The 14,428-nt window shown below is 44.0% G+C and overlaps 1 protein-coding gene and 1 non-coding gene across 3 annotated transcripts in view; one reads left to right on the top strand and one right to left on the bottom strand.

Annotated features, from left to right (window-relative positions):
* Srpx (sushi-repeat-containing protein, X-linked) overlaps positions 1-4,940 on the bottom strand; it is a 70,316-nt gene extending 65,376 nt beyond the window's left edge. Inside the window, exon 1 of one of the 2 annotated variants that reach the window (XM_087600634.1) lies at positions 4,747-4,940. In XM_087600634.1, coding sequence (XP_087456760.1) covers positions 4,747-4,843 — 97 coding nt within the window. In that variant the 5' untranslated portion in view covers positions 4,844-4,940. 2 annotated transcript variants of the gene reach the window in all.
* A 6,348-nt stretch (positions 4,941-11,288) lies between these two features.
* Trnaa-cgc4 (transfer RNA alanine (anticodon CGC) 4) lies at positions 11,289-11,366 on the top strand. The gene has a single exon. It is a non-coding gene; the product is annotated as a tRNA-Ala (tRNA).
* The last annotated feature ends 3,062 nt before the right edge of the window (positions 11,367-14,428 follow it).

Genomic DNA, 14,428 nt, shown 5'->3' with positions numbered 1-14,428 from the left:
CAAAGAAGGAACTGCATACCTTGCTCGCTCCCCTTTTCTAAGCACAGAGCCTCTTCACCATTCACAGCCACTTGATAAAGTAAGTCTCTGGGCAAAGCTCAGATTTCATTAGAGAAGGCAGAAACCAAATTTATTTTGGAGCAGACTGTAAATAGACCAGGAAAAGAGCAGCCCCTCTTAAAGCAAAAGGTCCACTAAAGGCGTGAGTTCCAAAATCTTACAGTTAAAGACGGAAAAACTGGCTCCACGATCTCCCTACAAACTAGATCTTGAGAGACAGTTATTACTACCGTTATTTTGTATGAGAATCTTCAACCTGAATGTTAATCATAACTTGACTGCCACAAACTCCATACTGTGTCATAACTTGGCAACGGCAAACCTATATTGAAACTCTTCACTTTCAATTGCTACTTTTAGACGTGTTCACTGAAAGGGGAATTGTTACAGTGCATATATATGTTTACTAAGGAAACCATTCAACTGCTTTGGAAGGACATGGAATGAAGTGGCCAACAAAAATAAATGCAAGCTCCAGCTTGTGGCTACACTCAGTCTCTCATCTTACGGCCCCCAGCAAAGACAGTTATTGCTTAAACAGGGGGTACTCGTGGATTTAAAATGAACCTCTGTGGCCAGCAAGCCATAGTTTCTATGCATGTAGATTCATGGTGGCACAAGATCCCATTTACTCATGCACCTTTCTTACAGTTCATCAGAGTTTCAGGGTAAACTAAATTCCATAAGCACCAGGTATTCTGCTGAGCATCCTCAGAAATACACATAAGAGTAAAACATGGTACAGCCATAGATTTTAAGGACTCAGAATCTAAGAGGGGTATATAACTTAGAGTGTGTGAAATGTGTGATAAAGACCACAAAACAGCCACAGAGAGCTGTGCTTGTTTAAAGAAAGACATGAAGTTGCCCTTTCAGTGATCCAGAAATAATTTCAAGAGCCAGAGTGTAGCTCAGCCACTAGGGCATGCACAAGGCCATGTGTCCCATTCCCATAACTGGGAAGGAAGAAAGGGAGGGGTTCAGGAAGGGAGGGAGGATCAGTCAGTTGATTTTATCAAAGTGCGGATATTGTTAGATAATGGGGAGAAATTTGAACAGCCAGATGGCTCAGTGGGACACTCCAAGGTGCAGGTAATGAAATCTACCAAGAAGGAAAACGTAACTAAATTGCTAAAGAGCCATGGAGTGCACATGGACTAGGTTTGAGGAAGCCACGAGCGAAGCACTTGAGAACAACTATGCTGGAACAATCTAGTCCCCGAATATAATGGAGAGCCTTCCACATGAGAGTGGATTTGGGGACTGCTCTAAGTTTTTGAATAGAGAAATACAAATTAGTCCACTTTATAGGATAGGAAGAGTGCTCAATCAGTAAAGTGCTTGCCACATTCACATAAGAATTTGAGCTCAGATCTCCAGCATCCACATGAAGATCCAGGTATGGTGGCATACACTTGTAATCCCAGAACTGAACAAGAGGAGACAGGAGGAGTTCTGGGATGCTCCAGTCAGCTAGTGTTGCTCAATCAAGGAGCCTCCAATTTAGCGAGAGATCCTGCCTCAGAAATGAAGGTAAAAAGAAACAAAAGAAGACACCTTACACTGGCTTCCAGCTTCTACATAAACACATCATATGGATGCTCATGCACACACACACACACACACACACACACACACACACACATGCATGATCACACATATGTACATACCTGCACATGCACAGAGACACAGACATGTGTGCATGCATCTACTTAAAAGACTTGTATTTGGCTTTAAAGAGAGACAATGAACTAGCCTCAGAGACATTAATGCTACAGTCATCATCTAGAAGGGAAGGAATGTACTTTGATTATGGTGCTAGGACTGAGGAGGCAGGCGGGTCTGAAATTGGTGCCTTACTGATGGTTTCTAGCACTGTATTCAACTCACCAATCTGTGAAATGAGAAGTGGGACCAATTTACTGACTGGAAGTGTTCTCAACAAAGACAATGCCAGACAAAAATGCTCTCCTCTCTCTAGCAGATCCTCTTTTATATTGCAGAGTAATTTTGTCAGCTGATTATATGTCTTAAACACAAATAGAAATTTCTAGCCAGGTTCTGCTGAGACCTTAATTGTAGAGCCTGAGCCAGGTGCTCTGCTCCGAATACTTAAATCCAATTGTGGCGGTTCCAAAGCCTGCTCGACAGCTCCGGTCTGATTTCGCTTTACGTTTTCCCTAACAAACAAAACCACATCACTTTACCTGTTTTCTCCAGTACTAGGAGGATGCAAGGACTTTGTCCATGGCTACAGCATTCATCCTCCACCTTCGGCTTTGTTTGCACGGGGTAGAGTGAACTTCCAAAGTCTCAGACATACAGAAGCTTGCAAGAATTCATTTAAGGACAGAATTAACAAACAGGGCCGTTTCTTAAAAGGAGCAAAACATAAACACAGGCAACTTTGCTAGGAGCACTCCATATGAGGGCTTCTATAGACACACAGTCTTTGACAGGCTGGGAATAATAAACCAGGAGCCCAGAAAAACTGCATCAAATTCAGGTTTAGAACTCTAGAGAGCTTCTCCAGGTGGGACTAGGAAAGATTTGACATTTTACTGACAGAGTTGCTCTAAGAACTCGGAAGCTTACATAATTAAGATACTGATGGGGTCCTAAATCCCTAGCTCTCTCTTTGTGAACTTCCAGATCCAAATCTTCTTTCATGGGCTCTGGAGACATGATGTCCACATACTAGAAGGAGTGCCTCTGAGACAACCTTTAAAACATGTCACGCCACAACTAACAGTGAACTCAGCTGATGCCATATGCCTCCAGATGTACAAGTCTAGAGCATTTTCCCTTCCCAGACTTTTACAATCTCTGGCTCAGACTAAAATTTCCTCTGTTGGATTCAGCAGCTGCAGCAGAGCTCACTTCCCAAGATACATCATTGATATGTGCCAAGAGAGGACTCCAACTGGAGGAGTATTCTGTAGTTTAGAGAGCAAGGGGTTGGGGTAGAACGGAGGACTTGGAGGGCAGAAAGGGAAGGGGAAATGGTATAATTATAATATCAAAAAGTAAAATAAATATTTCTTTAAGAAATAGGCTAGAAATAGATTAGAAAAATGGGACTGGAAGTGCTTCTGCAAAACTTCAGTTTATCAGAGTGGCGTCAGATGGCAGACAAGGAATCAAGTGGAAAAGTGGCAGAGAGGAACCTGGTGGCTGTCTGGCTGACGGGAGGAGGGACCTACAGGCTAGTAGACTGAGCCAAGAACCCCAAGGGCAAGTCCCAAAACACAAGCAGTAGTAAGTGACTGAGCTGGCAAATCAAGGATTCTGTGGGTGTCTGAGGCTTGGCAGCAAGCTATACTATATAAGGGTAGAAACAGAGAGAAAGGAGCAGAGAGGAGAGAGGGGAGGAGAGCAAATGAAAAGGGAGCCTCCCTGGGACAGGCTCCACCAGAGCTTGAGATTCTTCAGCTTAGATTACCTCTCCTTCCCTTCTAAGCTCCCTTTAACACAATTATTGCCAAGGGTGAGTGGGGACATCAACATCATAAAATGACAGTTCTCTAGCACTTCGGCCCAGTCAGTTCATACAAAACTTCAAACCTGTAAGCATCAGCACAAAACACAAATGTTCCTTTTCACTCACATGCTATCCATCCATCTATCCATCCACTCACTTGGAACACTCAAAGACCAAAAGCCACCCCTACATCTACCCAGCGTACTTCCTGGAGATTTCTTCTCAGGCCCCAGATTTAAACTGTCCATAGCGGTGTCTAACACTAAGGCAATTATTTTCATACGTTATAATTCATGCCACCACTTTTCTATCAACAGAAAGCTAAAAACACTACATAGATTGGCTTTTCATTCCAAGGCCACAGGGGGCACATAGCATGTAGCCCTGCCCCTCTGACACTCTCTGTTAGCCTAAAATTTCATTGTGAGGATGTTAACGAGATATTTTTAAAAGAGGCATTGCCAAAGAGAATTTTCCCTGTACTGTGAAAACCCAGTAAATACCAGGGTCCCCTTAGATGTTCGAGACCACGCCCTCCAGTACAATCCTGTGCCTTTCCTGCTTTCCCTGGTGCTAACCAAGTGCATGCCACATGTCACCACTCTCAGCTGGCACTTCTCCCTTAGAGAAGCAAACTTTCTCGGAATCCCAGAGTTTGGCCGGGGACAGGAGGGGGAGCGGGAGGAGCGGACTGGACAAGAGGTGCGTGAAGGCTCTTCCGCTAGGCTAGTAAAGTCTACAAGAGTTTTGGAGCTGCTCGGCTCCAAGGGCAAGATTTGGGGCTTTTTTCAAAAGTAAGCTGCCTGGCCCAGAGCGCTGACAGCCATCAAAACCCTGTGAGTGACTGGGAGGGAGCAAAAGAAGCTATGCAGTGTGGTGAGAAAGAATCAAAAGAGCCCGTGGCCAAACTTTCTCTTCATAGCCTTCTATGCCAAGAGGGTTTGATTTAAACTTTGGAGCCCTGGGAGCAGAAGGTGCTCAGGCTCGGGCTCCAGGCGCTGCACGGCAGAACTCAGTTCCTTGTACATAATCAGGAGCAACACTCCTCCTTCAGACCCCGCTTCCTGGGACTGTGAAAGCGGAGTTCAGAGTAAACAAAGGGAAACCCCCACATCTCCTGCTGTTCCAAGAGAAGGGTTTCAGCAGATGGTTCCGCGGTTCGTAGATGCCTCACTGGGGAAACACCCCCAATCCCTAAATCCTACCTGGGAAGCCCTGGCTCGGCGGGACGTGCAGCAGCGCCAGCAACAGCAACAGTACTTGAGGCAGCAGCAGCGTGGGCCGGAGTCCCGGGCTCCCCATGGCGAGCCGGCGCTTCCCCCGCCGGGCAGGCTGCGCAGCACTAAGGGGCTGGAGGAGGCCAAGAGACCGAGGGGTTGTGTAGTGAGCCAGAGCCTCTAAAGCCAGGCTGGAAAACTCCTCCTTGGCGGCTTCCTTCTTTCCCTCCCTCCAGTCAGGGGCCTGCCCTCCTTCTTCCTCCTCCCTGGAAGGCAGAGCAGTTCAGGGCTCCCCGCCCCACCATTTGCCCACCCCCTCTTTTTTGTGCCACCCCTTTTTTTCTGGAAACCTGGATGTTCCCCCGTCGGAGGTCTCCAGCTAGAGGGCCTAGAAACCCTTTACATCCAAAAGCATGCTTTGCTGCATTTGCACCCCCCTCAGCCCCAAGCCACAAACTCCGGGACTTCAGGGATCCTGGACCCTTGGAAGGAATCTGTGTATGCTCAAGGCAGAAGCTTGCATGTCACATAGAAACAGAGACAACCTAGGAGTTCAGAGTTTCCCTCTGAAGCTGGGTACCATGGCCCGAAGCTGGTTACTATGATGAACTTCCTAGTTCATTGTACTAGGAAAGAAGACAGCCAGGAACTTGATTTGAACAAACCTAGGGTTGGAAGCGAGATATAAGATTACACCAGCACCAAGACTCATTCTACAAGTGTTTGTGTGTTTGTTTCTCTTTTGCAAAGGCTAGGCCTGGTGCATACCTGCTGTGCTGTGGTTTAGAATGAGACTTAAGGGCCAGCTGATGGGGGACACAAAAGACAGGAGGTCCTGTGCCTACCCACAAACTCACAGATTCAGTGGTAGTTTCCTGCAGCCAGATCTAGCCATCTCCTGGGTTGTTCTCACCCACCCTGAGAACAGCAGGACCAGCCCAGAGTCTCCACCCTATGGGCTGACATGGCTACATTCTAGTACCAGGAGAAGGTTTCTAGGCTGTCCTCAGGATGGATCTGGTTTCTTGGAGGCATTTGTGGAAGACAAAACCCAGCCAGTTACCCTGTGACTAGACAAGGATCGTGCCCATTGCAGAACTACATCTTTCTCTTTGCCACAGCAGTCCCTTATAGGCCAAGGTTTTTGATATTAATGACCCAGAGATTTTAAGTCATTCATTCAAACAGACCTTTCCAATTTCTAACTAAACCCCCAACTTGGGCTTCCATATGACCCTTTTCAGCATTTGAGAAAACTTCATTCTTTTGTTTTTTAAATTGTTTTTAGATATGTTTCTTTACCCGGTTTCCTTTCCATAAGCCCGCATCCCCAACCCCTCCCCTATATGGGTGTTCCCCCCTCCACCTCCCTTACTGCCCCCCCATACATTCTCCTGCACTAGGGGTCCAACCGTGGCAGGATCAAGGGCTTCCCCTTCCCCTGGTGCCCCAACAAGGCTATTCTCTGCTACATATGCAGTTGGAGCCCTGGGTCAGTCCATGTCTTTAGGTAGTGGTTTAGTCCCTGGAAGCTCTGGTTGGTTGGCATTGTTGTTTTTATGGGGTTGCAAGCTCCTTCAACTCTTTCAATACTTCCTCTAATTCCCCCCAAGGGGGTCCTGTTCTCAGTTCAGTGGCTTGCTGCTAGCATTGATCTCTGTATTGGACATGCTCTGGATGCATCTCTCAGGAGAGATCTATATCCAGTCCCTTTCACCATGCACTTTTAAGCTTCATCAATCTTATCTAGTTTTGGTAGCTGTATATATATATGGGCCACATGTGGGGCAGACTCTGAATGGCCGTTCCTTCAGTCACTGCTCTAAACTTTGCTTTCATATCTCCTCCTATGGATATTTATCCCCTTTCAAGAGGAAGTGGGAACATCCATATTTTGGTCATCCTTCTTGAGTTTCCTGTGGTCTGTGGATTGCATCTTGGGTAATTTGAGCTTTTGGGCTAATATCCACTTATCAGTGAGTGCATGCCAAGTGTGTTTTTCTGTGATATTGTTACCTCACTCAGGATGGTATTTTCTAGATCATTCCAATTCTTTCCAACTCCTCCACTTGTGAAATATGGGGAAGGCTGGGCCCTTCTGTGGCCTCCCTCAGATCAGACTCTTCAGAGAATAATTGTCTATTTTGTCACAGACTGGCCAGGACTTCAAAGGAACTTCATGAAAAAGAACTAGGAAAGATCATCCTGGGTGAGGTAAAGACACTTGAAAAGACTTGAAAAGACGAGCACGGTAGGCACTCACTTATAAGTCATATTAACCACAAATATCCATATTACAATCAGCAGACTCAGAGAAGCTAAGTAATAAGGAGGGCTCAGCGGGGGATGAATGAATCGCACAGTGAAGGGGAAATAGAAAAGACATCACAGGGGGGGTCTCAATGGGGGGAGTGGAAACAGATGGATCAGGTGTAGGGCAGACAGAGGGAGAGAGTACTAGGAGAGACAACTGGAATCGGGGCGGCAAGGGGTCATACTGGAATTTATGAGGGTGACTCTATTGAAGACTCCTAGCAAAGGGGGATATGGAGCCTGAACCAATCGGGCAACTCTAACCAGGCAAAACTTCCAATGGAGGGATTGGGAAACCTACCCAGCCACCAAACCTTTAGCTTACAATTTGTCCTGCCTATAAGATGGGCTGGGGTAAACGTGGCCCAGAACATGTGCGGATGGCCAATGACTGGTCCAGCTTGAGACCCATGCCATGAAACAGAGCCAACTCCTGTCACTTCCTGGAGGGCCAGGATCCAGAGGCTAGAGAGCCTGGAGACATAGGATAGAACCAAACATGACTGGCAATAAAAGCCAACGAAATGATTCCTAATGGAATTCAGCCACACTCATAGATCGGTGCCTAGCACAACCGCCTTCAGAGAGGCCTCCCCCAGCAAGTGAGAGAAATAGATGCAGAGACACACAGCCAAACATTATGAGGAGTTTGGGGAGGGAGGTGATGGGGAAGCTCGAAGGGGCCAGAGGGATCAAGGATACCACAAGAAAGCCCAAAGAAATCAACTAATCTGGGCTCATAGGGGCTCACAGAGCCTGAACCTTCAAGCAGGGAGCCTGAATGAGACTGACCTAAGCGCTCTGCACATTTGTTACAGTTGTATAGCATGATCTTCCCTTGGGATACCTGACAGTGGGAGGAGGGGCTGTCTCTGACTCTATTACCTACCTTTGGGACCCTTTCCTCCTACGAGGTTATTCTCTTTTATTAATAAAAGAGGAGGTGCCTAGTCTTACTATAACCTTATTGTGCCATGACTGGTTGATATTCATGGGAAGCCTGCTCCTATCTGAAGAGACATGAAAGAGTGACTGGGGAAGGAAACAGAGGTTGGGATGTAAAAATTAATTAATTAATTAATCAAAAGGATTTAATAAAAAATTAAAAGAGTAAAAACTAAAACAGCTATGCAAAGCAATAGGGCATTATTTAGAATAACTGCATTTTTTTAAAGGAAAATACAGGCCTGGACCAATGAAATCAAAATCCTTAGGGATGGCTGTAATGCTTGAGTTGATAATAACCTTTTACTCTTCACTGCTCAGTGGTACTGGTTTTAGATTCTATACCAAGTTCATGACCAGACTTTCTCAAGCTGGGTGACTTTGGGGGCTGAAGGCGTCCTCCCTGGGCAAGGGCTTCATTGACCATGAAGTATGTTTAGTTAGCAGAATCAGCACTTATACACCAGATACTAGGAGCAACCCCAATGCCTAGTATTGACAAATAACAATTGTCTTGAGACATTACTGAATGTCCTACATATCAAAAGTTGCTCCCAGTTAAGAACAATTATTCTTGGTCCATAAGCAAGGACCCATTTAATCCCAGCACTCAGGAGGCAGAGGCAGGCAGATCTCTATGAGTTTGAGGACAACCTGGTCTACAGAGTGAGCTCCATGATAGCCAGGGCTTTACAGAGAAACCTTGTCTCCAAAATTTAAAAAAAAAAATCACTCAGTTTATCCAGATGTAGTAATGCGGACCTCCAATTGCAGCAAGATTTCAAGTTTGAGGCCAGCATAGACTACATAGGGAGACCCTCTCTCTCTCACATTGTTATACATTGTAATTGGATTCTCGTTTACTGTTGTTGTTGTTGTTGATGATGATGATGGTGGTGGTGGTGGTGGTGGTGATGACAATGATGACTGTGATTATTCCTCTGATACCTTTGAAGGTATCAGAGCAGAAGGAAGGTGAGAAAATGAAGTTAAAAACCTATACTACTCTATCTTGATAGACGATACAATATTTAAGTTGGTACATAAATCTGTTAAGTAAGTTTTAATGAGTTAAGTGAAATGGAGTCACCCAGAGAGTGCCACGCGGACCCTGATCTTAACCCTGTATTGCTCGCCCGTGTTACTATTAGTGAATGAGGGCAAGGATTCTGTTTTTCAACCTGAAGCCAGAAAAGCAACAAATAATTTCCAAATATCTACACAGCAGGGATGCTGGACTGACTTGAAACACCAAAACATAAAAGGATAAATATGATGCCCAGTTTGAGATTTCAGAAATTAACCATACTTGAAAAATCCAAGGATCCTTAGAAACCAACAGTTTTTCTCCCTCCATCAAGCATATAAAGATGTGTCACACAAAGTTTGTATTTTGCAATATGCATAGTAGTAAAAGGTGAGTGGTTCCTGTACATATCAATATCCCTTAATAGGAGAATCATTTTATTAATTATATGTTTGTATATACCTGATTAAATACTATGTGGCCTTTAAAATGAATGAACAAGATGCCAATGTGCTTATGCAAAATGCACTCAAGTTATCCTACACAATGAAATAACAAGGAGCAAAACAATGCATCCTAATGCCCTTTGTGCTTGGAGAAAGCAGGGTAATGTTACAGTATGGGGAAGGCAGGGTAGAAAGAGTTGATATGGGAAAATCCTTTGTATTGTTGAAATGTTTAGGCATGTGGTATTTTCTTTTTATTATCACAAAAATAAATCTTTGAAAATGTTTTCGAAAACACACAGCTAACTGACGGTGTGCACTTGAAATCTCGGCACTCAGGAGGCTGGGGCAAGAGGATTCTGAGTATAATGCCAGCCTGGGCTACATACGGACCCCATGGAAGAAAGGGAAAAAGAAACTTCACAGCATACCCGCACCACTAGAGCAGAGTGGCTCAAAAGAAAATTTCAAGATCCCTCAGGGTTATACAGACACCTGTCCAGTGCTCTGAATAATTCCTTGACCCTGGGCAAAGTGGTAGTGAGAAAAGATCATAGACATCAGTCTGACAGACATGACAATCATCTGCAATACCAGATGCAGAATTCAACAATGGTCTTGACCCTGGAGCAAAGCAGATTGGGCCACAATGAAAAAAACAAGGGAATGGATTCCCAAGTTTTACTTGCTCACTCTTTCTTGAATTTGTCGACTCAGGGCTCCTCTCTAATCTATCCAGTCATTCACACCTCTTTATTCTCCCATCCTCTTAAACTAGATCTTTGGTTCATCCCTTTCCACATCTTCTCATGATACATGGATGGAAGGGAGCTTTAAATGACTTATCCATCATTCCTTAGAAAATCCGTCGTCATGATGGTAAAAGCCAGGAACCTCTCCTTGCTTTCCACCACATTCGGCTATACTGAAGTGATGCCAGGTTTGCTTTTGTATCATCTCTTTGTATACATATATTCAAAGTATTGACTCCTATTGAAAGAAATGGAAAACCAAGTACAAGGCCATAAGCAGAGTTTGGCATGATGTGTTAGAGTAATATTTGATGAAATTTATTGAGCATGATTAACTGAGAAATAATGTTGCTGGGTATAGTAGATCCAATTTCTTTCTGGCTAAGACAGTGTTTACTGCACAGGTCATAGAAGTTTCCTGTTAACTAATAGAAGGCTTTAACTTTTAATTTTAATATGTTTTATTATATATATATGTATATATACATGTATGTATAAATATATATGTATGTATATATATGGTATATATTAGTGGTTGTATATATAAATGATCTGATATACAATTTAAAATGAATATTTTTAAATTAGATTTCTCAGATAATAGGTGACTATCAAACTGCTCTGTCAGTTTCTAAAGTCTTATTCTATGTATCTGTACTTATTAGAGTTAGTACCAAACAGTTCAGAGTAACATTATACAAGCTACAAACTGTATTAGACATTCCAAGAACGAACAATCAAGTGTAAGGCAATGTGGTACGCATTTATTGGACAGGTGATGAAAGAATACAATATTAGGGGGGGTTGGTTATAGGTTTCTTATTGATTTCTACTTAAAAAGGTAACTCTGAGAAGTCCAACGTTAAGACCATGGTAACTAAGGACAGTTTAAGAGTAAGATGTGCTTACAACCTTTCGGGTTACAGACTTCTCTTCCTATGCTACTTAGAATGATTCAACACAAGAAATAGAGAATGCATGTACTGTGAATATGTAAAGGAAAACAGATCTGTAATATAAAAATTATACTATCAAAACGCAAGGACAGGGGTTGGGGATTTAGCTCAGTGGTAGAGCGTTTGCCTCGCAAGCACAAGGCCCTGGGTTCAATCCCCAGCTCCCCCCCCCCCAAAAAAAAAACAAAAAAAAAAAAACAAAAACAAAAAAAAACCCAAAAAAAACAAAAAAACGCAAGGACAATTTCAGCTACAGTTGATTTGATGTATGCAGTGAAGATTCAGGAAAAAAAAATGTTTTTTATAAAGGCTGAAGAGGAAAGCATGAGGAGAAAGCAGAAATGCCAGAAGGTGAACTTTAAAGAAAGAAAATAACTTGTGGTGATCTCTCTCTTTTGCTTAGCAGCCTTTGTAGTTATCCTTACAACCAAAGGGGGCTGAATACCCTGAAAAAGAACACCGTTCTTTCTACCCCAAAGAGAACTGAGTTTTCAGGGCAAATTGCCATCTGTCAACATCTGCAAAGACAGACAAGTCAGTGAATCCTAGCTGAGATCTGAAACACAAGACATGCTGTGGCTACAATTTAAATAACACATTAGAAACTTGCTGGAATTTTAGTGTGGAATAATGTGAAAATAAAGGGCTCCTAGCAGAGTCATACCAATTGACCCTCACACTGCAGTGGGCTTTACCTTCAGGAGTCCTACCAAAGTTTCATGATGAAGGTCTAAGAAAGATCCTTTCAGCTCTGGCAGGGGGGGGGGGAAGAAGATTGATCGTTTGAAATATTCAGAGATAACTTTATATAAAAGGGGAAAGACTCAATCAATCAATTACAGATTTATTCCTTAGATAGACCTGCTTTCAGGTCTCTTAACCACATCTTATATTACCTATGAGAGGACGTTTTATTTTTTTCTCTTTATTAACTTGAGTATTTATTATTTATATTTTGATTGTTATTCCCTTTCCCGGTTTCTGGGCCAACATCCCCCTAACCCCTCCCCCTCCCCTTCTATATGGGTGTTCTCCTCCCCATCCTCCCCCCATTACCGCCCTCCCCCCAACAATCACGTTCACTGGGGGTTCAGTTTTGGCAGGACCAAGGGCTTCCCCTTCCACTGGTGCTCTTACTAGGATATTCATTGCTACCTATGAGGTTAGACTCCGGGGTCAGTCCATGTATAGTCTTTGGGTAGTGGCTTAGTCCCTGGAAGCTCTGGTTGGTTGGCATTGTTGTTCATATGGGGTATCGAGCCCCTTCAAGTTCTTCCAGTCCTTTCTCTGATTCCCTCAACGGGGGTCCTGTTCTCAGTTCAGTGGTTTGCTGCTGGCATTCACCTCTGTATTTGCTGTATTCTGGCTGTGTCTCTCAGGAGCGATCTACATCCGGCTCCTGTCGGTCTGCACTTCTTTGCTTCATCCATCTTGTCTAATTGGGTGGCTGTATATGTATGGGCCACATGTGGGGCAGGCTCTGAATGGGTGTTCCTTCTGTGTCTGTTTTAATCTTTGCCTCCCTATTCCCTCCCAAGGGTATTCTTGTTCCCCTTTTAAAGAAGGAGTGAAGCATTCACATTTTGGTCATCCTTCTTGAGTTTCGTGTGTTCTGTGCATCTAGGGCAATTCAAGCATTTGGGCTAATAGCCACTTATCAATGAGTGCATACCATGTGTGTTTTTCTGTGATTGTGTTATCTCACTCAGGATGATATTTTCCAGTTCCCTCCAATTGCCTATTAATTTCATAAAGTCATTGTTTTTGATAGCTGAGTAGTACTCCATTGTGTAGATGTACCACATTTTCTGTATCCATTCCTCTGTTGAAGGGCATCTGGATTCTTTCCAGCTTCTGGTTATTATAAATAAGGCTTCTATGAACCTAGTGGAGCACGTGTGTTTGTTATATGTTGGGGCATCTTTTGGGTATATGCCCAATAGAGGTATAGCTGGGTCCTCAGGTAGTTCAATGGAGAGGACGTTTTAAAATGTTATTCATTTATTTAGTTTTACACTCCAGATTTTATTCCCCTCCTGGTCCATCCCCCGAGAGTTCCACATCCCATACCTGCTCCCCACCCCTCCATACTCCCCCCTCCATGTCTCCACAAGGATGTCCTCACCTCACCCACCCCACCAGACCTCTAAACTCCATGGGGCCTCCAGTCTCTTGAGGGTTAGGTGCATCTTCTCTGACTTAACCCTCTCCTAGGAGTCCTCCGCTGTATATGTGTTGGAAGCCTCATATCAGCTGATGTATGCTGCCTGGTTGGTGGTCCAATGTCTGAGAGATCTCGGGGGTCCAGGTTAGTTGAGACCGCTGGTCCTCCTACAGGGTTGTCCTCCTCCATAACTTACTCCAGTTTTTCCCTAGTTCAACCAGAGGGATCAGCAGCTTCTGTTTATTGGTTGGGTGCACATAGCTGCATCTGATTCTTTCAGCTGCTTGTTGGATCTTTTGGAGGGCAGTCATGATAGGTCCCTTTTTGTGAGTGCCCCATAGCCTCAGTAATGGTTTCAGGTCTTCGGAACCTCCCCTTGAATTAGAACCCACTTTGGGCCTGTCGCTGGGCCTTCTTTTCCTTAGACTCTTCTCCATTTCCAACTCTGCATTTCTTTCAGACAGGAAGAATTACGGGTCAGAGTTTTGGCTGTGGGATAGCAACCCCGTTCCTCACTTGATGCCCTGTCTTTCTACTGGAGGTGGATTCAATAAGTTCCCTCTCCCCACTGTAGGGCATTTCATCTAGGATCCCCCCCCCTTGAGTCCTGAGAGTCTCTCACTCCCCAGGTCTCTGGTACATTCTAGAGGGTCTTCCCAATTTCCTTCTTCCTGAAGTCACCTGTTTCTATTCTTTCTGCTGTCCCTCAGGGCTTCAATCCTTTTCCCCTACCCAATACCAGATCATGTTCTCCTCTCCCCTCAACCCCATCCTCTTTCTCTCCTATGTATCTCCCTCCCTTCCCCCATGTGGTTGCTTTCTTCTCCCTCCCAAGCGAGACTGAGGCTTCCTCACTTGAGCCCTTCAGCTTGTTGATCATTTTGAGTTCTGTGTACTGTATCTTGGGTATTCTATACTTTTTTGGTTAATATCCACTTTTTTTGATATGTGCAAAATAGATACATTTAGATACATTTTATTGCTTTAGGGTCTTCTTTATTGACTCTCTTTTTTCTTTTATTGGATTTTTTTATTTTACATTTCAAATGTAAAATTACATTTCCCTT

The sequence above is a fragment of the Rattus norvegicus genome, chromosome X (assembly GCF_021556685.1).
Source record: "Rattus norvegicus strain SHRSP/BbbUtx chromosome X, alternate assembly SHRSP_T2T, whole genome shotgun sequence".
NCBI classification, from domain to species: Eukaryota; Metazoa; Chordata; class Mammalia; order Rodentia; family Muridae; genus Rattus; species Rattus norvegicus.
The sequence above is the reverse complement of the archived record's forward strand: the minus strand, read 5'-3'. Positions and strand labels throughout refer to the sequence as shown.